Genomic DNA, 21,692 nt, shown 5'->3' on the forward strand with positions numbered 1-21,692 from the left:
TTGCAAGGTCTCCTGCATCTCGCATATCGTTGTGGCGCTGGAATTCGCAATACCCGTTCGTCAATCTGAAGATCACGAGCAAAAGCAACGCGACGATCCACCACTCGCATGCAGGAGAGAATGCGCCATTCTCCACCCATCCACACGAACCCATCTCTCAAATACATCCTTGGAGGGCATTAGACTTCGAAGTTCGTTTTTTCTGTTTGTTCTTTTGGGGCTGTACTGCAATGCTGCATTGCTACTGCTTCGATTCCAAGCCACAATCTTCACTACTGCTGTTTCGGGCTGCATGGTGTGGAGACAGAGGCGCATCTACTCTCCCACGATGATGCAATCTCCCATCGGAACGAGATCTCGTCTTCAGAAGACTTATATGTTACCTGTGGTGCTTGGTGCGAACTTGGTAGCGCACGCTGGTATGCGGGAGGGGACGCCCACCGTATTGACCCTGAGGAAGACCCTCCAGAGCCCTGAACTGGCCCCTGGCAAAGAGGGTCAACCTTGAGAAAAGCAGTCGTGTCCTGGAGCCTTCCGAAGCGGTACCTGATAATCCCGTCCCCAGGCGCCCGATAGCATTACTAGAGCGACCGGGCTGTACCATGGGATGCACTAAAAGCCCTGCAGTGGAGGACTAATCCAAAGGCGCAACGGGAAAACAAAACACCCCGCTCGCGTACCTTGCAGACTATGACAACTCGATTGGCTCCCCACTGTGCATGCGCAGCTTTGCTATCTCTATAGCGACGTCGGCGAGGAGCCGTGAACCACGCGCCTGTGTCTGCGGTGGTACCCCGGGCTGAAACGCCATGTCCAATTCGTCGTACAAGACGCTCTCCTCTAAACATCCCGTGCCCCTCTATTCCTCTCGACCACAGTCCTTTCTTCCTGCCATACAGTCGTTTCACCCGTGTACTTCTCATCAGACATTCAATCGTTTCAATCACCTCACCTTCGCCTGGTCGACAACTCTGCATGAATACACGGAGCAAACAGGACACTGCTACCGTCAGCTCACGCAATGGGTGTCGATGCCAGCGCAGTCCCAACAACAGAAACTCCGCTGCCCTGGCTAGTCCACGACAAGGGGCCCCTTCATCTTGCCATTGTCGTTACGCTGGTCTTGACCGCGCTGTTGGTTTACTCGCTCAGAGCCTTCACTCGTGGAAAGCTCCTTCGCTCCTTCGGCATCGATGATGGACTAATGGTTCTGGCCGCTGTAAGTTCAGTGCAGTTTAATTGCATGGCTCATATTCGCTGACATAGAATAGTTATGCACAATAGGGATCTTTATCACGTTCACTGGAGTCGTAGAGCTCGGTCTGGGACAGCAGCAAGACGACTATGTCTTACCCGCCAGCAAGACCGTCCAAATGGGCCCGTGGATGTGGGCGTTGAACTCATTCATCATTTTTGGGCTTGGTCTCGTGAAGCTGTCGGCTGCTTTCACTCTCTTACCTCATACGAGTGCTAGACGCCAGTCTTATCTACAAATGGGACGCACATTCCTTCTCATCTGTCTCATCCGTAAGTCTAAATCTACCTAGCTTTCAGGAGCAAAAGCTAACGGACTTAGTACTCGTGTTCTGGCACACGATTGAATGGTTCACATCGCTTCTCGCTCAGTGTGTACCGCTCGTAGCGGCTTGGGATCTCTCGCGCGATAATACGGCATTATGTATGTCGCAAAGCGAGTCCGAGATCTGGGCCATGGCGAATTACTGTAAGCACAACACTCTTGGCTCCAACAAACAGATCTGACCCATTCGTCTAGCGATCAACACAGCGTCCAACGTGCTGATGGTCGTCTTTGTTTTACCCATCGCCGTCGGTACTCCTTCCAATCTTGGAGCCAAGCTACACATCCTCGCAGTTTTATTATTGGGTCTCTTGTACGTTCTCATAGTTCACAAAGGTGCCCCTGAAGTATTGGCCGCTAACACATCTGCAGTGTATGCGCTGTAGCCATCATCAGAACCCGAACGGTCTACACCTCTTGGGGTCACGTTGGCCATCGCAACAACTTCGACTTGAATTTCACTACCTGGGGCATGATCGAATTCCTAGCTGCCATGATAGCCGTCAACCTCAGTACTTTGGTGCCTCTTGGTAGAGCAATCCGTGATCCTCTCGATACACCCCGCAAAGCCTCGCGTGTGGCCGCCATCTCTGGCCCCATAGCCGGCAGCACTGTTCACCTCATTCACGGCGATGTCGACGATCTCGTTCCCAGCTACTCCGAGTCTTACGAACCGGATATGGATGACTCCTACAACTCCTACAACTCCTACAACTCCCGCTATTCTGGCCAAACAGTTATCTACCGTCCTGACACAGCATACTTCCCCTCTCACGGCCATAATAACAACAGCCTAACACGCTTTCACGACGACGAATCTAACCTTGACTTCGATATTGAAGCACCCTCAACCCGATCCAGCCCCCGTAGGGTCACAAAACCAGGACCATCTTCGCGCTTCTCTGTATCTACCGTCAGCACGCGTAGAGTGAGCGACTGGTCACAACTCAGCGACTTCACATACTCCCCACCCAAAGACTCCGATGCCGATTTCGAAAAAGCGATGAGCGGTAGAGCTAGGATCAGCGCGGCAGAGCTCGAAGAGATTGTGAAGAGCTTAGGGTTGAAGAGGCAAAGTAGCCACGAAATCTGGGATAAAGAGATCGGTCTCTTTGAAGAGAAGAGTGAAGACGGAGGGAGTTCCGTCGCGCCCACAATATACCTGGAAGACGACGAGGACGCCGTTGACAGTGCGGGAGTCCTATGCACATGTCCAGCACCACGTGTCAGGAACGGCGATGCAGGTGAATCTGCGCTACAAAGCGAAGCAGACTCGAGCGAGATCACCGTGATCCGCATACGTGGGACAGCTAAGTGCAGTCTCCACAAACCCCTACCGCGCATACGCTCCCGCGAGTGGCTCGCGCGCGGATAAACAGGCTACAACAGCTCATATTTCCTTTTTTTTTAACAGCGGTCTTTCCTTGCACACAACATTTCGTCGCAAACCGCAGTGCCATATTTCGGCCGGAGTCATATACCATCATTAGAAAGTTTCTTTTCAGAACATCTCATGTATTACTAGCAAGATGAGATGCAAAGATGCATCTCACTTAGCATTACCTACTCAGTAGCTACCAGAGTTCATAGTCATAATTTCTTTATCTCAATCCGAATCAATCTTGAGTTCATACTACGAATGAGTGCACTTCTACTCAGCCCATCGCTTCTTGACATACTGTGCTTGGTGGCCACCAGGCAACTCATTAACCCACGCATCAATCTCTTCTTTAACAACACGCGGAACAGTGCATTTGTTCATTGCAGCAGCATCCTGTGTCTTTAGCGTGGGACAGTTCTGGTAACAAGGCGAGTCAAGAGCGCGTTGAAGTGCGTCGCCTTGCCAGCCGAAGAGGTAATCGCCATGGTTCGCGTAGCCCGTGCTGCCAGAAACCCTTAGCAATCACACCAGCTAGTATAAGAGTCCTTGACTTACCCATCGCCGAAACTCCAGACGAATGGTTGACTGCCATCTTCCGGCCAATCAGCCTTGTTGTTAAACTTGCTCGTGTCCCAGATGACTTCGTAGAAGAGCTGACCCATGCGCACGGGGTGGCTGGCGGGGCAGGGGCCGCCGGACTCGAAAGACCCGAATTCTGGGTAGGACATGTGTGCCATGTGGTCTGGAGAGTCCAAGTTGACACCGTCCCAGCAGCTAGGGCATGTTAGTAGACTGGCATGCTGCATTCGTGAAAGGGGATGGGGGAGGAAGACGTACGTGGGAAAGCGAACAGCAGTCATGATGCCCGTCTTACACGGCTGGGTGGGGAAGTCGAGAGTCTGCGGGTCACGCGTGTTGATGGTGTCCAAGCATGTAAATGTTAGCTGACGGAAGCGTTCCGCTTCGTCTTTGGTGCGCGCGTTGACGTCGCCGATGAACATGCGGAAGCCGGGTTGGAAAGCCTGCACCCTGGAAGTCTGTTGAAAGTTGTAGAGGCCGTCTTGCATGTAATACACTGTCATGCCTCCGTTTACGCCGTTGAAGCCTGAGTTGGGGATCTGGGGAACGCGTTTGTATGTACCGTTTCTGGCTTTGAAGTATAGAACGGCTGTCCAGTAGTTCTGCAGAACCATTAGCAATGTCGTTCAGTCGACAGGTGGTTGGTTCAACATACGGAGAAGTCCTCGCTGAACTGGCACGAAGTGCATGTTGACTCTCCCGGCATGTCCTTCTCTGGCTCCATGGTGACATTGAAGGAATTACCTCCAAGGATTTGATGTAAATGCGGCGAGGGAGCCTGGCCTGGTGTGACCAGAGGGTCTAGCCTGTCAATGACTAGCTGAGCGCATGGGAAGCGCAGAAGCGCCGTGGCGGGTGCAACAAGTGCAAGGGCGGCAGCACTGAAAACCTTCATTCTTCAAGGCTGGTGATTTCCTGCTTGAAAAGAGAAGATGGAGGCGGTAAGAGGTAAGCTCGATGCTCAGTATTTTATACAACAGTGTGGAATATGCATGCGATAACGCCGGGATCAAGGGTGGTAATGCCGAGCAGGTACGCCGTGTCGCAAAGGCAAAACTCGGTCTTGGACAAGATAGCGATGGGCAGCATCTTACGCTGGATGAAAGCTAATGCGCTTTGGGGCTCGAAAGATGAATTTGGATGCACGATGTCGTCGCATGAGTGGGTAGCCTCCACATCAACGCTCCTGGATTACATTGTCGAACGCTCCTCATCCACTTAAATTAACATGACCTATCGTTTCGGGCGCTCATGGCATCCAAAGTGCTGCTGATCGAGTTGCAGATACTTCATCGTCGGCTTGGCCAATTAGCACGATCTCATGATGATGCTGAGCTGGACGTCTTCGGTTGGCGACGGCACCGCTGTGATTGGCAAAGGTATTCCTCGAGCCCGAGTGAGTCCAGTGATGCTACTCTTCGATATTCCACAAGTATTTGGAAGTCTTGTCATGCCGTCGGCAGTTGCATGCAAGTGAGCGGCGGAACGTATAACGCCCCACCTGTACAGCGAGAACTCCGGTTACCAAAGAACTGTGAGTGGTTGATCCGCTTCTCGGATAGGATGATATTCGCGGACGTTGGGACAAGGTTGCGTGAGCCTCAATCTATTCTACTTTGCCGTCGCGCCAAGTTGTGGGGTACCAATCCTTACCATTTGTTTATATTGTCCAACCCCCGTTCCTCATCAACGCGTGCCATTCGTACGGATACGCTGGCATGGTACAAAAGAATTCCGCGTTTGTCATTGGCCGATCATAAGGTGCCCAGCTGAATAGCGACGGAGGCCAAAGGGTTGTAGTCACGTGCTGATCGGATTGTTGAAGCGTGCAGTGAGCCGAGAGAATAGGCTGTTGAAGAGAGTGGGATCTGATCGCAAGGAACGAGCCCTTATCAACCGGGTACGATCCCATGGAAGCAATATAGTCCATGTGGTGCTGTCAGGTATAGACTCCAGAATCTCAAATATCCTTCTGGAACAACAACCACTTCCGCTCTTCAAACCCAGAAGCTTTTGCATCTCTTCTCATTGGACGTCTTGTCGCACGGCATTTCTTCTCTTTACTGGTTACATCGAAGTCAACCATGAAAACCAGTACTATTCTCGCATGCTGGGTGTCAGCTGCATCTGCCGCCTTCGACTTGAATCGTGGGGGTGCAGTACTCAAAGCGCCTCAAGGCGACTCGTTTGCCAGCGTAACAGGCACTGTGAGTGACTCTCGTGCTGCATGTGATATGAGTACTAACTGCACATATAGTTCACAGTACCGAACTTATCGGGTAGCAACCGACTCTCGATCTGGGTCGGCATTGGGGACACACTTGAACAGGAGAACGTACTCGGTGGTGGCATCGTGTACAACAGTACGCTCAGAAGCTTCTCTGCATACTTCCCCGGTCCGGTGACAGATACCACTTCGACGGTTCCTGTTGCCAACGGTAATTCTATCACCGTGACAGTCAGCGTGGCTACTGCAGGGGGTACTGTGACGATTGAGAACAAGACGCAGAACAAGAGGACAACACAAACACTCGCAGCTCCGAATGGCGTGGATCCGTCCTCTCTAACTGCGCTGGCGGCAAACTGGTTCGTGCAGGCATACCAGGTGATCCCAGGCCAGCTTGTAGCTACACCGAATTTCGGAACAGTATCGTTTACTGCAGTTTCGGCAACTACTAAGAGCGGCGCGAGTGTCCCGCTCTCCGGCGCAGGTCGATATGAGATACAAGGAACCAGTGGACAGGTTAGTTGTACATGGCGTACCACCCGACCCTACTAATATCTGATTAGATGTACTCGAAGACAACAGTATCGAACACTGGTATTTCTGTGCAGAGACAGGCGTAGAAAGAAGGTTGCGATAGTGTTGCTCGTGTTCGGAACACGATTTGGGAAGTCGCTGCCTGGTCGTAGTTAATCGAGAATAGATAAGCTGGGGCTATTTCGCTGTTTCGTTGAAATTTTATATATGAAAAACGCGTGCAATAAGACAGATTGAATGCGCGACGATGACCGGGAGAGTTGGTGAAGGCTACTGGTGATGATCTGGTGAGTAACGCGCAGGCGATGACGTTCGCTTGGCCTCCCCTCCACATTTCTCGACGCGTCGCGACTTCCCACCTGCAGTCGTGCGACAACACCGGCAAGATGCGCTTCAAGGCGTCGATACAAAACATTAATACCTTTACGAGTAGGTGCATAAGCCGACACTTCAATCTGCGACTAACCCCTTATAGAGCTTACGGCGTCGCTCAATTCGCTCGGCCCGCTCGCGTGGGTGAAGCTCAGCGAGGAGCAAGTATGCTTCACCATCATACCAGAGCAGGGCACTCAAGTATGGGCGTGAGTAGACGCCTCGTACCTTGGTGTCTCTCGTTCTAACTGCATGCAGTGTCCTCTCTATTGTAAGCCTTCTGTCTCATCTTTCGCTGGCAGGATGTTAATGCGCCGCGCAGGACTCCATCTTTGAGACCATCAGCGTGCAGTCAGCAGCGAACAACGTCATCAACCTTGAAGTTCCGCTCACGTCATTGAATCGCGCTCTCAAGTCAGCCCTCAATGCCACGTCGGCCCAAATACGCCTCACCAAGAAGGACAACCTGCCCATGCTTGCCCTCACCATCGTCACCACGACCTCCTCGAACACGTACAGCGCCTTCCCTGCAGCCACAGCCAACAACGACGATGGCTTCGACGCTGCCTTTGACAATGAGTTCGGTGGAGGAAACCGCGAGACCATTGTCACGCAGGAGATACCCGTGCGGGTGCTTGCGCCAGACACTGTAGCGCATCTGCATGAGCCCGTCTGTAGAGAGCCAGACGTACACATCATACTGCCTCCTCTGATGCAGCTGAAGAGCATCAGCGACAGGTTCACCAAGCTCGCGCTGGCAGACACCAAGGCAAGCACCGCGACGACGGCATCAAGGACACGACTAGAGGTTGCCGCCAATATGCACGGCTGCCTGAGGATGAGGATCCGATCCGACGCCATGAACATATCCTCCATCTGGACCGATCTTAGCAATCCAGAACTCGACCCTGGCCACGTCGCTGGTGGAGAGGATGGCGTAGCTGAACACCCAAGCACGCGTATGAAGCAGCTGGGCACGGCGGACGGGCGTAGTGAAGAAGGCTGGGCTACAGTGAGGATCGATGGGCGTGACTGGGGTAAGGTCATGAGTGTGGGTAGGCTGGGGGGACGAGTTATCGCTTGTAAGCCGTGCGAACTTCAAATCTTCCAACATGCTGACATTCTCAAGGCTTCTGTCATGAGCATGCACTCATCCTCTACGTTTACCTACCCAACGACAATGGCGATGACGAGTCGGTCCTGACAGTACGTTGCACTCTTCACACCCTCGCTCACCAGACTGACAATACCGCAGTACTTTATCAGCTCCTACAGCGCATAGCTACCTTCGCGCTCATGTCATCCTCACGAGGCACAAACTAGATACCTTTGCTTACGCGACACCGCATACCTCATCACCACCATCCATCGTACCAGACATATGATCTTGTGGTGGCGTACGCTACACGTTGACACTTCGACGTGCGAGCCAGATTGACCACAACTCTCGACTGTCTCCAGAAATGCGCATAATATGTTGTGCTACTCGTGTACGGGCTACAATTGGAGATGGAAGCGTCGGCAAAACTAGCACTCTATTAGCCGAAGGCAGCAGAAGGATGCCTAAACACCAAACCGCTTGCACCACGCCGAGACAAAGTCTCATGCTTTGAGTTGGCTTCTCACGATAAGTATAAAGTCGGTTAATCCTCTCAATCAGGCGTCCGCTTCATAGTTCCCCAAAACACAACATGGATGAATGGAAAGGAGCCCTTTTCAATTTCACCTTCACCGCCTCTTTGCCTTCCCACCCATCTGACTTAAGCGACGTTTCTGCAGTCAATACCGACAGCTCGTGCATCATCACAAATCTTGCGACTGAAATCGTTCATCATATCATCGACTACATACCTCCCGCATCTCAGATCGACTTCGCATATACCTGCAAGCATTTATTCGCATGCTCTGCAGACGTTCTCAAACGCCATCGCGACGCTCATACAAATTATTGTGTCTCGTCTGATATTGACCCAACAACTGTTCCCACACTCCTCCGAAGCGCTTTCGGATATGGTGACCCAATCCCAGCCTGGCACGTTCGAAGTCTGGAGGTTTGGTATGATCGCACAGGATGGGATGCATGGAAGACGCTTGACTTCGATGTTCCGATCGATCAGAGCTCACGGTCGCCAACAACCTGGGAGTTCATACCTGGTGAAATCGACGACTATATGGAGCCATTAGATCAAGCACAGAGTGATCTTATCCCCGGTGCACGCGCTGAGGAGGCACGTACACAGATTATCGATGGCTATGACATTTACCTGAAGGCTCTCCTCGTTGCAAATTGTCCTAGGCTTCGAGACGTCAAGTTCGTCATGACGGCGCGCGATGGGACGGTATCGAGGTCATGTCTCGACTGGCTTCAAATTCTGATCAACGACTCTCACAACAAGAATACTTCTTGGGGACCCGGCCTCCAAAATCTTCGTTCAGTCGCTGTTGGTCTGCCCACCGGAACTTGGATGGATTCGCCCTATCATCCCAATACCTGGCCTTGCAACACAGGATTTCTTGTCCAGTTCCTCCGCCTCCCAAGCCTCGAAAAGATATACTTTAGAAATTGCGTAGGTGATTTCCAAGACGAGACGCCGTGGAAGAATCTTCTACCTGCTAGAACCTCCCCTGTCAAACATCTCTTCTTGGACAGTTGTGGGGAATTTGGGCAAGAGTTCCTCACTGCTCTTACTGCCGTCCCATCAGGACTCATCACAGCCTCATTCCGCGCCGGCGATGCTCCTCGACTCGAAGACGCGGACGAACTCGTTCGTAATCTCGGCACCTACCAAGGGAATACCCTGGAAAGTCTGATGTTCTATGACTATCATGACAATCCCCATAATATTCACGGCTATCGCTGCGCAGCCTTCCGCCCAGAAGAACTCAGCAACATGAGGAAGTTAAAGCACCTCTGCATGGACATCCAAGACATTGAGCTCGAGGCCTTCTACCAAAGAGACGACAGCGCAGAAGATTGGGAGAGTGACGGAGCGTATCTGGAACGCTGCTTCCTGGAGAGTGTATGGAATTACGAAGCCCTAGTTCTGTGGGGATCGCTCAGCGAATCTTACATCAAATGGGAACCGAACGAGGAACAAGGCTTCGAAGATGCCATTATTTCTCTGATCGGAGGACGACCTAGAGGAAAAGATACTCCCACGAATGAGAGAAATCGCAAGTATAATATACAGTCTCTGTTCGGAGTCCCAGGGCCAGAAATCGGAGTGCCGAAAGCTGTGTATCTGGAGAACGTGGAGAAAAGCAGTGGGCCCATCACTACTTTTAGTCCTGGGCGCGGAGGAGAACCCTCGCCGAACGAAAAGAGCAAGGTCTGGTTCCGTCGCGCGATTGAAGTAGCGAGGAAGAGGGGCAGGGATCTGCATACGCTTACGAATCGCACCAAGCCGCGCCATCAGATTCAGTTCCCTGAGGCGCCTGACAAGTATGATCTCAAAACTGGTCCGTGGGGCGAGAGACCAGCAGATTGGGTTTTCAATGTGTATACGGGTCGTAGGGAGCCCAAAGGCTGTGGCAAATGTGGGAACTGCGATGTTTGTTTTGGGTATTACAGCAAGGAAATGTGGGATGGGCTGGAGAAGGAGCCGAGAAGAGTAAAGTATGATGGGAAAGATGAGAACCAGACCAACGATCAGGATCGAATGAGAAATTGAGAAAATGGTGCGAGAGAAAGGCACACGAAATGGAGGACGCAAATACGTTCATGCCTAGTACAAGAAAGAGGATATGGTGCACTTGGGAAATATGAGTGTCACGTTGAACAATACACTGGCACAGATTTGGACAGTACAATCACATTCAGAGAATATGTGTATTCATCACCTCAAACCATCATCCACCATCTACTTCCCCGCATTATCAACATGCTCCCTAAGCTCCTTCTCATTGTCCTTTGCCAGCACACCCCCATTCGATTGCGTAGCGACAACCGAGCTTCTCCTCCTCTCCGCCTCATGCGCCTGCTCCGTATCCGCGTAGTCCACAAGCAGCTCACCCTTCTTGCCATAGCGATGCGGCAAGTTATGCGCAATACCAACGACATCAAATGGACCGCTTGCCGCGTGGAAGATCTCATCCATCTCCTCGAGAGAGCGGTATGCGGTTTCCGGGAAGAAGAAATATACCGAGGGTACCATTGCGGCGTTGATAACGGCGAAGATGATGTAGGTCTGGTAGCCAATATTTGCGAAGGCAGGGGGCGTAATCATTACGACTAGGAAGTTGAAGATCCAGTTGGCTGTGGTGGAGATGGCGTTGGCGGGCGCGCGGATGGATAGTGGTGTTATCTCTGCGGGATACAGCCATGTCATGCCTAGCCAGCCGATGGCAAAGAAAGAGTTGAATACGAAGAGGAAGACGGTGGCGAGGAGACCCAGGCTTGTATTGCCAATGTTGCTGGTTGCGCCTGCTAGCACGGCCATGGACATGGACATGCCAGCGGCACCGAACATCATCAAAGAGCGGCGTCCAAACTTCTCGATTGTGAAGATGGCAATCCAACTAGCCATCCAGTATTCGGTGCCGTTGCAGGCGGATAGAAGGCGACTGAGGAAGGGCGAGAGACCGATGGAGTTCTCGAAGATGGTCGCCGCGTAGTAAGTTACCAAGTTGATTCCCGAGATCTGGAGTATTGTTAATTACTATCTCTTGTCCTGTTGGAAAAGCGAAACTTACCTGTTGGAACATCTGGTTGACATAGCCCAACACAGTGCGGTGGAAGTTGCGGTTCTTGTTCCTCTTGAAGCAATCGCGGAAGCCACCACGTGACATCTCCTCAGTAACATCCTTGACAGCTTGGAACTCGGCTTCGACCTTCTTGTCGTCCATAGGAAGGTCGCTCAACGCAGCCAAAACTTCAAGAGCCTCTTCCTCGCGACCCTTGAGCACCAACCAGCGCGGACTTTCGGGAAGACCAGGAATCATAACGAGAATGAACAGGGCCAGGATAATCTGGAATGCGATAGGGAAGCGCCAGGCGATGCTGCTGGGTTCGAGGAAGGAGAAGCCGAGATCGAGCCAGTAGCTAAGCATGACACCGAAGACAATCATTGAGCCTTCAATCATGACCATCTGCCCTCTGCGGTGTGGTTTCGAAGTCTCGGACTGCCATGTTGGGACTGTGCTTGTGTTCATGCCGTTGCCGAAACCGGTGATCCATCGTCCGATGATGAGCTGTGCGAGTCCGTACGATGCTGTTTGGAGGATGGCTCCGACTATCATGATAGCACTGCCGATGAAGATGGTCTTCTTGCGCCCGAGCATGTTGCCGAGCCAGATGGTTGCTACGGCGCCGAAGAAGCAGCCCAGTGTGTAGGCACCGACTAGACGGATATTAGCGACGTTGGGTTTAGATGCTGAGCAAGCTTACCTGTGATGGCTTGGATAGTCGCGGCATGGCTTTTCGAGCTCCCTGGGGGTGGGTTGTTGCTGTCGATTTCGGGGAAGTATTTGATGAAAGAGCCCAGCGTGAGCAAACCGCCCATTACACCCTGATCTGAGCCAATGTTAGAACTGATACCGACAGTGTTGGCATGTATGCTTACCATAACCAAAGAGCGCAAAATCCGTGCCTGCTATCACAGCAATAGCAATGTTGAGCTTAGTGCCCTTGAGGCCATAGAACTTGCCCATCTTGTTTAGTAATACCAACGATCAATGCGTGTCGTGCCAAACAACGAGGTAAGAAGGGCGTCGCAACAAAACAACAACACAAGAGGCCAGCTCGCTTCCGGTTCGTGCGAGGTGCGATCGATGAGGTACGACAGCAGGCGCGACGACGCTCTCTTAAGAAAATGTGAAAGCGCAACCGCGACTCTCTGCCACCAATGTAACAGTAGAGTCCGTCCTCACGCCGCCAACCCAGCAATAACGCCGAACCGCCCTGTCTACCGGCGTCATCCCCACAGTTTGCTCTCGACGATGACGTTTGGTCTGGAGCCGCTGGTGATCCCAACCCCGTGGAGTTTGGCGTGCGGAGAAAGACACACTACCCGATCGCACGGGGATGCCAGGGTCACCCTTCGTGATTCGTCGCAATTCACCAGTCAGCTCGCAGTCGCCCATCGGAATTACCGCAATAGGTACTCCCGGCGCATTATGATGTCGCTAACAGGGTGAAAGTTCGCGACACGGGCGCACCAAGACGGTGTTTCGCGCCGCTTTGGTGCTTGGTGGCTAAGCATCGCGAAGGCGCGAAAAGCTCCGGCCTAGTCCGATGCTTCGGCTCGTCTAAGAAATTGCTTGGGCGGCTTGCCAAAAAGCGTAGTTCCGCACGTCAGCACTTGTGGGAATAACCTGGGAAATGCCTAATAATGTCCTCGTTTCGAAAGGACGGGTGTTGTCAAACCCAAGTCTTCGGGGAGGTGTTTGGTTCTACGGTAGGTGTGCCGGTTGAAGTATCCAGCTTGCGGGATTTACGATCATCAGGGACAGGGTGCGTCAACCACGCGACAGCACCAAGTTTTCTGGTTCGGATTAAGGCTGTGGAGCCGATAGCTTGGGGGAGGCTTCTTTGTGGAGAACGCGCTGTTGGAGTTGCACTGTGGGTGTACTAAAACTTGCACGTGAGTCCTTTCGATGCTGCCCAGGTGGCCCACTGCATTCTTGGAGTAATGTTCACCGCGAGTATCCATGCGACATCTCGATCTTGTTTTAACACCCGTTGCATTTTCTATCTGATGCCGCTAGCACGGCCACCTGCATCTCTTTCACACGCGTCTAACTGGTGTGATGATGCAAGAAGTAGACGGATTCCAACGCACATGCATACGTTTTCGATTCGAAGGTGTTCAGAGTCATTCAAGGTCCATTGTTTGCCTGGAATGACTAGTTGTTATATCGATGAAGTGGTCTGGCCAATGCTTCCATTCTTAAGGCCCCCAAGCGTTACGCTCCGTCTCCATCAACTCATCGATCGGTGCTGTTAAGCTTACTGGCCGCATCACCCCGTTCATATTCGACGCTGAAATACTGCTACTGTGCGTGTCTAGATACTGATTGTAGTCAGCCCCGAATGAACTAGTGGCGACCCCCGTTGCGCCCTTCTTTGTAGGAGATGGGGCAGGTGTAGGAGTCGCAGAGACGACAGGCTTTTGCAGTCGCCTTTTCTTGTGTTCTTCTATAATCATCTGCGCTCGGCTTTTGTTCAGTTTCCAGGTAGCCAGATTTCTTGCCGGTAACACCGTCCTCTTGAACATACCTATCCCGGCGATGACAGGCTCCACAAGGCCCATGCCGACGTAAGTATCAGCCTCCCATACAGGCGCAGAATAAGATTTCAATAGCCCCTGCTTTTCGTCATCATTCTCTGTTGCATGGTAGACGGGTCGCTTCAAAGGATCAGTTGACGCTGTTACAAAGTCGCCGAAATCTTCGTCGTTTAGCTTAGTGGGCTTGGATTGGGGAGTACTTCGCCGAGGAGGAGATTCATTCGTTGGGGGCAGGTCTGTCTCTGAGATAGAAGACGGACTTATTCTGGGACCGGCAAGTGCGCAATGATCTTCCCAGGCGTTCTGGACAGATTCAGCTTCACTCGCCGCGTCCAGATTTCGCGAAACGCCCATTGAAGAATCGACTTGATTTGACGACATGGTATTTGTATGGGTTATGTGGTTGATTGATTAGAGGTTTCGATTCTTCGAAACGGGGAGGAAGCGCCTGCTTGGATGTTGTGATATTCATTCACTTTGCTGACCATTGTGAATACTAAACGTGCCGTCGCTCATGACGTTCCAGAGTGAATATATAAGGGATTGAGGCATTGTGTGAAGAGATGGTATCAAACAGAGCATCGCTGCAGCATGCGCCTCTGGCGCGACGACGAATTGCTTTTCCTGTGTCATTAAGACGTGAACTTCACATCCCATCGCTGAACGCCAATAGTGTGACAATGCTAGAGGTATCATACGCGCATGGCTTCTCTCGCCGCGGGCTCTCTCTCCATCTCGTATTCGATCTCGCGTCTCGGCCCCTTGGAGTCCTTCGATGGCTTTTTCTTGGGCTTGGGTGGTGGGCCAGCAGGGCGTTTGCGCTTGAGATTTGCCAGCGTCTTCTTGAGAGCCTCTGTGTCCTCATCTGCAGACTCATCCTCCTCATCTTCTTCGCTGCCGCTACCGCTCTCGTCATCTTCGTCGCCTGAGCCTTCGTCGGGACTCTGCCCGCCGATCCAGTCTTCAAAGTCCTCCATCTCGTCGTCGGATTCGCCCTCAATGTCGCTCACGTATTCGACTTCGCCGACACCGTTCTCCATCTCGTGTTCGTATTCGTTCTCGTCTTCCTCCTCGATACCTTCGTCCAGATCCTCGTCGCCCTTGAGCTGGCCCTCTTTCTGCAGGCCGCGCATGACACGCTTCCAGACGTTTGGTTCAACGTTGATCCTGTCTTGCAGTTAGTCTCAAACTCAAACACGAAGTGAGCAAATGCTTGACAGTGTGACGATGCTCATTAAAAAATTAGAGTGTTGTTGTTGTTTTTGATCCTCATCGAAGGATCTCAGGGTTAAAAAGCGAATAATCATGGCAGCAGTGGGGAGAGGGGGGTGCACGTACGGTCGATCACCGTATGCGCCACTACGCAGACGGTCAATGAGAACTCTCTCGATGGCGCGCTCGACCTTGGCGGCTGCGAGAGCTTTGCGCTCACGGCCTTCCTCTCGTCGGCGGACCTTGGGTGCCAGTCTGGGAACTAGGCGCTCTCCTAGACGCTCTTCTTCCTTGGCCAGTTTCCGTATCCTTATGTTGACTTGAGTAAGACGAGTCAAGCGCTGCTTGTTCTTGTGCTTAAGGAACTTGGGGAAGTATGCGAGGTGCTGGTCGACCATCTCGAGCGCTTGGCTATAGTTCTTAGGAAGCTTTATCTTTTCCCACCATTGCGACGGAAGATGTGCGCGCTCGATCGCTTTGATGTATAGATACAGCTCGCCGGTCGCGGGATCTGAGCGAATCGTGGCATAGCGTGAGTTCGCGAGGGGGCACGACTGCTTGGAGCAGTAACCTGATACGTTGTGTTCGTTTCTGCAGAAAGTTTGGTCTTTTGTGGTTTTGAGTTCTGAGTAGACAAGGTCAGCATTATCTTGTATGCATATTTACAGAGGCTCACGCACTGAAGCTGCAAAAATCGGTGCCAATAACGGACCATACAAGATCGTCCGAGGCCATGGCGGCAATGAAGTCCTTCCGCGGACGCACGTAAACACAGAAGCGAGGATCCCTTCAACAATAGTCTTTCAGCGCGGCGAAAAGCGAACAGAGGGTCCTTCGGGGTATCGTGTGTGCGTTCTGGCGCGAAGGGAACAGGTGTTGTAGTAGCAAAGTAGACATGCGACGATCTCAAGAAATTATTATCTTAGCGCGTGCACGGGCCACTGCGGAGGTGCAGCGGAGCTACCATCAAGTACAGATGCGACGACGAGGTAAACCTCAACTGGCGGAATGAGAGCCGTCGTCTCATTTCTCCGTCGCAATCCTTCCAATCAATTGAGAGCGCCTTGTTGTCCAATTCGCACCGTATTTCATTCGCCCCATGTCGCACGAATCGCATCGCTCCACCATGAACCCCTCCATGTGCAGCGCGCCTTGACATGCCAGCCGCGTCTGTACCATACAGATAGCAAGGAACCGACGATATATGCGCTTTCTACTGCTAGTGGAAGGGCAGCGATAGCTGTCATTCGAGCCTCGGGTCCGGCATGTAGGCAGGTTTGCACTCTCCACCCCATGATCGACTTCCCTTCCTTACGCTTCGTAGATATACGAAGGGCTATGTCCCTCTACAGCGTTTCCGAAGCCTCGTCAGGCAACCCTGCGCAAGCTATATACCCCACATGTCCCCCCTTCGCCCGCAACGATACTCGACTCCGGTACCCTCGTACTCTACTTTCCCGCGCCCAATACCGTGACCGGAGAAGACGTGCTCGAACTGCACGTGCATGGCGGCCCGGCTATCGTACGCGCAGTACTGTCAGCCATACCTGAATGCGCGAACATACCCAAAGTTCGCACGTCGAAGCGCAAGGGGATCCGCTATGCTGAGCCTGGGGAGTTCACACGGCGCGCTTTCGCCAACGACCGAATGGATCTTCCCCAGATCGAATCGCTAGGAGAGACACTGTCTGCCTCGACTGAGCAGCAACGCAAGATCTCAGTGAGGGGCACAACCTCCTCACTGGCAACACGATACGAGCACTGGCGCATGCTGTTGCTGCAGGCCCGGGGCGAGCTGGAGGCCTTGATCGATTTCTCCGAAGACCAACACTTTGACGAATCACCTGCTGTCCTATGCGCCTCCGTCGCAACTCAAGTCCGTGCCTTACAGGTGCAGATGGAGGCGCACGTTGCCAATGCCGTTCGTGGAGAGATGCTGCGCAATGGCATTAGCGTTGCGCTTCTCGGTGCACCCAACGCAGGCAAGAGCAGTTTGCTGAATCGCATTGTTGGAAGAGATGCCGCCATCGTCTCTGAGGAAGCCGGCACAACGCGCGACGTGGTTGAGATAGGGTTGGATCTGGGCGGGTGGCTTGTCAAGATTGGAGACATGGCCGGCCTTCGCCAGGCTGGTGTCGCAGGTGCGACCGTCGTTGGGGCCGTTGAACAGGAAGGCATCAAGCGCGCAAAGCAACGAGCACTCGAGTCAGACGTGCTGATTGTCGTTCAAGACGCCACAGCCGAGATGGATCCTGAGGTTATGGCGACGGCAAAGCAGTGCGCTGATGTCGGCATCGAGGTCATCGTTGCTCTCAACAAGCGCGACCAACTTTACACTTTCGATATCTCGCGGGCGAAATGGGAAGAAAAGATCCACTCCGCGCTGGGCCTCCCTAAAGACCGCCTATGCTTCATTACATGCAAGCCACCCACAGGGCCGATACCTTCTCCAACTAGCGACAACATCCCGGAATTCCTCACTATCTTGCAGGATATTTTCAAGTCTATGACAGCCGCGTTAGTTCCTGACTCGGATCCCGACCCAAGCATTTGGCAAGAGTCATTAGGCGCAACCGAGCGTCAACGTCTTCTTCTCTCCGAATGTCTCAGCCACCTTTCCGCCTTCCTCACAACCGTCACCGAGCCCTCGGCCGATACAACCAGAACCGGTGAAGAACCACCAGGCGAGGCCGACGAGGTCGATATTGTGGTCGCTGCAGAGTGCCTTCGCTCCGCCGCCGACGCATTGGCCCGCATCACAGGCCGGGGTGACAGCGGCGACGTGGAAGAAGTGTTGGGGGTCGTTTTCGAAAAGTAAGTGATTCTAGCCTGTATCTCGTGCCCTCATGTCGTGTCACGTTCTAGAATCTTTGGCAAGGCGTTCTACACTTTGGCCCCCATTTGAGTCAGACGGTTGCATCCGAGAGGGGGCCAAGCGGGCGTTGCTGGGGAAAGCCACAATGGTAATAGCAGGATGTGTCTGTGCAGTATCGATTGCTGCATAGGGCGTCTGGATAACCGAACTCTTTCCCCATGATGCTTGCCGGCTTACGCTCAGCTGCGGCCGCGAAAGATCACGTGACGAACCTTTGCTGACGTCAACCTTCTTACAGATTCTGTGTTGGAAAGTAGCGAACAGAGTCGCGGTACTGGCGGTACTTCAAATCACAGCTTGCGAGGACGATTTTGTAGTGTGGGAAGAGGATACCGTCAAGGTATCAATTGTCTATTCTAGTCAAAGCAGAAGTGATGAAGCTCTACTACCAGACCTGCTGGTCGTTCAAAATGCAAAAACGTCGTAAACAGTGGTATCGAGGAAAACGAGATCTTGATTGAGGAGAAAAGCAGAGAAAAGCAGAGAAACCCAAAGCAAACTCGAAAACAGTACGCCCAACACCGAATAACTCCGTGTCTAGAAACAGTATCCAGGTCCGTTACCCATCGCTCAATGAAGAGCTTATCCCAGCCTTTCCAAACGCCTCAGAATGCTGTGACATACAATTTCCATGATTCCGTAGCCCATAGTTCATAGCCTGTGTCCAGGTCCAAAGAGTCCAACGCTCGCTAATGCCGATTCAAAACAAGAAAATGAGGATGAAGATGAAGATAAAGATAAAGGACAGAAAGAGGAGATGTTGGTACAGGTTAAGAATGTGTGATGATACAAAGGTGAAAGAAATACGAAGTTGATGGAAGAAGTAGATGGCCGAGGCCTAAGAAGTCAGAGATGGCCTCCATCGTTCGAGGCGTCTCTTGCGGAGTGTTCGGGTGGCGGGAAGTGGCGGGAAGTAGAGTGTGATGGTGTGAGGCGTAGCCATGGTGAACCACGCCGCAAGGGTGCTGATGGATGTTTCGGATTGCGGGATTGCGGGAGCAGCCGTTGTGCTTAGTTGTAGCCTCCGCGACCCATGTTGGCCGATTCTTCCTGTGTGTTTGGTGGTGACATTGTGATTGATCTGTTTGTTCGACTTTGAAATTGGTTGACGTGCAGACTTGATGAACAAAGAGCCGGGTCTTTGGTATTGAGATGAATGCACAGGTCTTAGTTGTAGCCGCCGCGACCCATCGGGTAGTGTCTTGAAGATGGTGTAGTTGTAAACGTGTAGTCTCAGAGTGAAACAATGCTGTTCCTGACGAAGACACTGTGCGTGAGGTATATAGCAGGAAGACGCGGATGAAACAGTGGAACAATAGTCGAAGACGGAAGAAGATGGTATAGAAGGATGCTGAATGAGTGAAACTTTTGACTCAAAGGGAAGAAGCGACTCGACTTATATGAAACAAGAGGCCGACAAAGACACCAGAAAATGCAGGAAAGCGGACTAGGAAAGGACGAGGGAAGAAAAGGGCGCTCGGGTATGGTGACTGGGACGGATCGGAAACTGTTACTTGCTCTGCTTGCCTGCTTTCCCATGGTCCAGGCATCCAAACCGTCTTTATACCGCACAGTTCACCTACCTGTTCCCTCCTACACCACCAACCAGAACGGCGGGAACTGGTGGCGGACGGACCCTGGTTCAAGCCACGAACAAGGCATCTAGTCATCATTTCCTCTTACTCGCCGGACGACTGCGCAGCACGCGAAGCCGTCTGCTTGGGTAGACAGGAATAAGTTTCAGGGTCTGTGGGTGGGTGCGTGGCAGTGAGAGGGGGACCTGTGCTCGCGGGTGGGAAACTGGAGCCGCAATGCAGCGCACGCGCCAGGTGGATAAGATGGGCGTGCAGCAGCGTGCGCGGCTGATGGCATCCCTGCTGCTGATTACATGGAACCATGCGGAAACTGTGCGACACAGGTGTTCATTGGTGACTTTATGGGAATGCGATTGCAAAGCAGAGGGAATTTCAGTCCTCGTGCATCGTGCTATGACGAAGAAGGTGTGTTTCTGCATTGACGACGCATGTCTGCCTAGCTTATACACCCCTTCCATCAGGATACATGTGTCTTCTTCTTCACCACCACCACCACCAACAACACCCCACGCCGTTAGGTACAATCTGAATGCTTGCAGCACACGCCAAGGTACTTCCTCGACAAGCGCGGGTCGTTTTGCCATTGGCCTGCTGCCGTAACGCACGACACAGTCATACAACATCATCACCGACAAGCATCTTTCCCTACGCCAGACTGCGTACCTGCGCAGTGCACTCACACCAGGTCGCAAGAACCTCTTCGAGGCAATTCATCGTTTCCCGTCGGTCGCGCATTCGGGCGACTTGCAGTTTCGAGTCAATTATCGTGCTCGTCACACTGTTACTCATCCATCGCGATCCCCCGACGATTGCTGTGCTGCATCTCGCTTGGACGGGGCCGTTTTCCGTGGACCGCCGGCGAGGGCAATGCTGGGCGTGCAACACGAATGCCTGCAAGCCATGTGCGAGCGCAAACTCCTTCTGGGCAGCGTTGCAACCTGCTGTTCCACATTTGGAGGCCGCCCCGTGGGCTTGGGTCGTCTGAAGCAGCGAATAGGGCTGCGTAGGTGGCCAAGATGCTGTTTCGAGCCCACCGGGGGATACAGTGCATGGCAGTGCGTTTGAGCCTTACCCGCCCATATGCCTGCTACGTCGCGCGGGGGAACTCTACACCCATGCCCGACCGTTGGTGCCTGGAAGCTGGAAATGGTGATGAGTTTGGAGCATTGTGTACGCGGCAGTCGCCGACGTGTGCAGCCCGATCATGACACGGTATGAGTCTTCCGGTACTACTACTTTCAGCGCACAATACCCAGCTGGAAGCACTCCAAGGCCCTTATTGCGATAATGCGCAGTGGTTGAGCCTTGGTTTGGTTTAGCTGCCGCTGCCATACACCAAGTCGGTCGGAAACGCCTCCGAGATGGTATACGTCGATGCAGGAACAGAGTTCGCGCAATGCGGTACGTGGGCTGAAGACGAGGGTTGTGTGCACCAGGGCTGTGAAGCAACGAGTGAGCGGCGACCATGCGACTAGTTCCTCCTTGGTTGTTATCGCGACTGGCTGATCCGAATTTCCGTCAACCTTCACTCTGCTCCCGCACAGACAGTAGCCACTGCAAATCATATCAACTCAGTATTCGGACAGCGACATATCCGAAGACGCCCAGAAGCTTGACCAAGCCTCAATCAGCCTTATCCGTACACTGGTACGTCCTATCAGGACAGATCATATACCGTTTGGAAGCAACAAAGGTAAGACTTGGCCAATACAACTTGCATAGACGCTCACGTTCTTTCGGCATCCCGTCACACTCGGCATCGGGAGAAGCGCCACACTCGCGTGACGGAAGCAGGAAGGATGTAAACGAGCGAGCGTGCGTCACGGCATCCCGGCAACGTGGATAAGAAGTTATGATGCATTGCGGCAGCGCAAACCCCTGGCACTATCTATGGACTCCGATTACGATCGGTACCCAGGGGAGTGGGAGCCGGTGATGAAAGGATCACCGAAGCAGATGAATGCGATTTACCGAAGCACAAGGCTGAATGGCAGGCATACTCGATCGTACAGCACGCGTGCTTTATCGCTATCGATTAACGAGCCAGACGATTGGCGGACGCCTCGGAAACATACGCTTCGGAAACATATGAGGTTACATCGGAGGACCACA

General features: G+C 52.7%; 6 protein-coding genes across 6 annotated transcripts; 4 read left to right on the forward strand and 2 right to left on the reverse strand.

Annotated features, from left to right (window-relative positions):
• Positions 1-1,021: 1,021 nt before the first annotated feature.
• J4E78_010543 (uncharacterized protein) lies at positions 1,022-2,954 on the forward strand (the record flags this gene model as incomplete). The annotated part of the gene is made up of 5 exons (XM_049371119.1): positions 1,022-1,219; positions 1,317-1,527; positions 1,577-1,723; positions 1,775-1,892; positions 1,952-2,954. The coding sequence occupies 5 exons, from the start codon at positions 1,022-1,024 to the stop codon at positions 2,952-2,954; spliced, it is 1,677 nt and encodes a 558-aa protein (XP_049217157.1).
• Positions 2,955-5,623: 2,669 nt separating this feature from the next.
• On the forward strand, positions 5,624-7,995 carry J4E78_010544 (uncharacterized protein; the record flags this gene model as incomplete). The annotated part of the gene is made up of 8 exons (XM_049371120.1): positions 5,624-5,746; positions 5,797-6,282; positions 6,330-6,360; positions 6,776-6,881; positions 6,931-6,943; positions 6,995-7,754; positions 7,802-7,878; positions 7,939-7,995. 8 exons carry the CDS (start codon positions 5,624-5,626, stop codon positions 7,993-7,995), a joined length of 1,653 nt encoding a protein of 550 aa, XP_049217158.1.
• A 1,568-nt stretch (positions 7,996-9,563) lies between these two features.
• J4E78_010545 (uncharacterized protein) lies at positions 9,564-10,343 on the forward strand (the record flags this gene model as incomplete). Its single annotated transcript, XM_049371121.1, has 1 exon — positions 9,564-10,343. One exon carries the CDS (start codon positions 9,564-9,566, stop codon positions 10,341-10,343), a length of 780 nt encoding a protein of 259 aa, XP_049217159.1.
• Positions 10,344-10,532: 189 nt separating this feature from the next.
• Positions 10,533-12,321, reverse strand: J4E78_010546 (uncharacterized protein; the record flags this gene model as incomplete). The annotated part of the gene is made up of 4 exons (XM_049371122.1): positions 10,533-11,312; positions 11,365-12,011; positions 12,059-12,184; positions 12,234-12,321. The coding sequence occupies 4 exons, from the start codon at positions 12,319-12,321 to the stop codon at positions 10,533-10,535; spliced, it is 1,641 nt and encodes a 546-aa protein (XP_049217160.1).
• A 2,269-nt stretch (positions 12,322-14,590) lies between these two features.
• On the reverse strand, positions 14,591-15,845 carry J4E78_010547 (uncharacterized protein; the record flags this gene model as incomplete). Its single annotated transcript, XM_049371123.1, has 3 exons — positions 14,591-15,065; positions 15,237-15,735; positions 15,791-15,845. The coding sequence occupies 3 exons, from the start codon at positions 15,843-15,845 to the stop codon at positions 14,591-14,593; spliced, it is 1,029 nt and encodes a 342-aa protein (XP_049217161.1).
• A 913-nt stretch (positions 15,846-16,758) lies between these two features.
• J4E78_010548 (uncharacterized protein) lies at positions 16,759-17,928 on the forward strand (the record flags this gene model as incomplete). The annotated part of the gene is made up of 1 exon (XM_049371124.1): positions 16,759-17,928. The coding sequence occupies one exon, from the start codon at positions 16,759-16,761 to the stop codon at positions 17,926-17,928; it is 1,170 nt and encodes a 389-aa protein (XP_049217162.1).
• Positions 17,929-21,692: the final 3,764 nt, after the last annotated feature.

This window comes from Alternaria triticimaculans (genome assembly GCF_023758025.1).
Source record: "Alternaria triticimaculans strain BMP 0046 chromosome Unknown scaffold_34, whole genome shotgun sequence".
In the NCBI taxonomy this organism is placed as follows: Eukaryota; Fungi; Ascomycota; class Dothideomycetes; order Pleosporales; family Pleosporaceae; genus Alternaria; species Alternaria triticimaculans.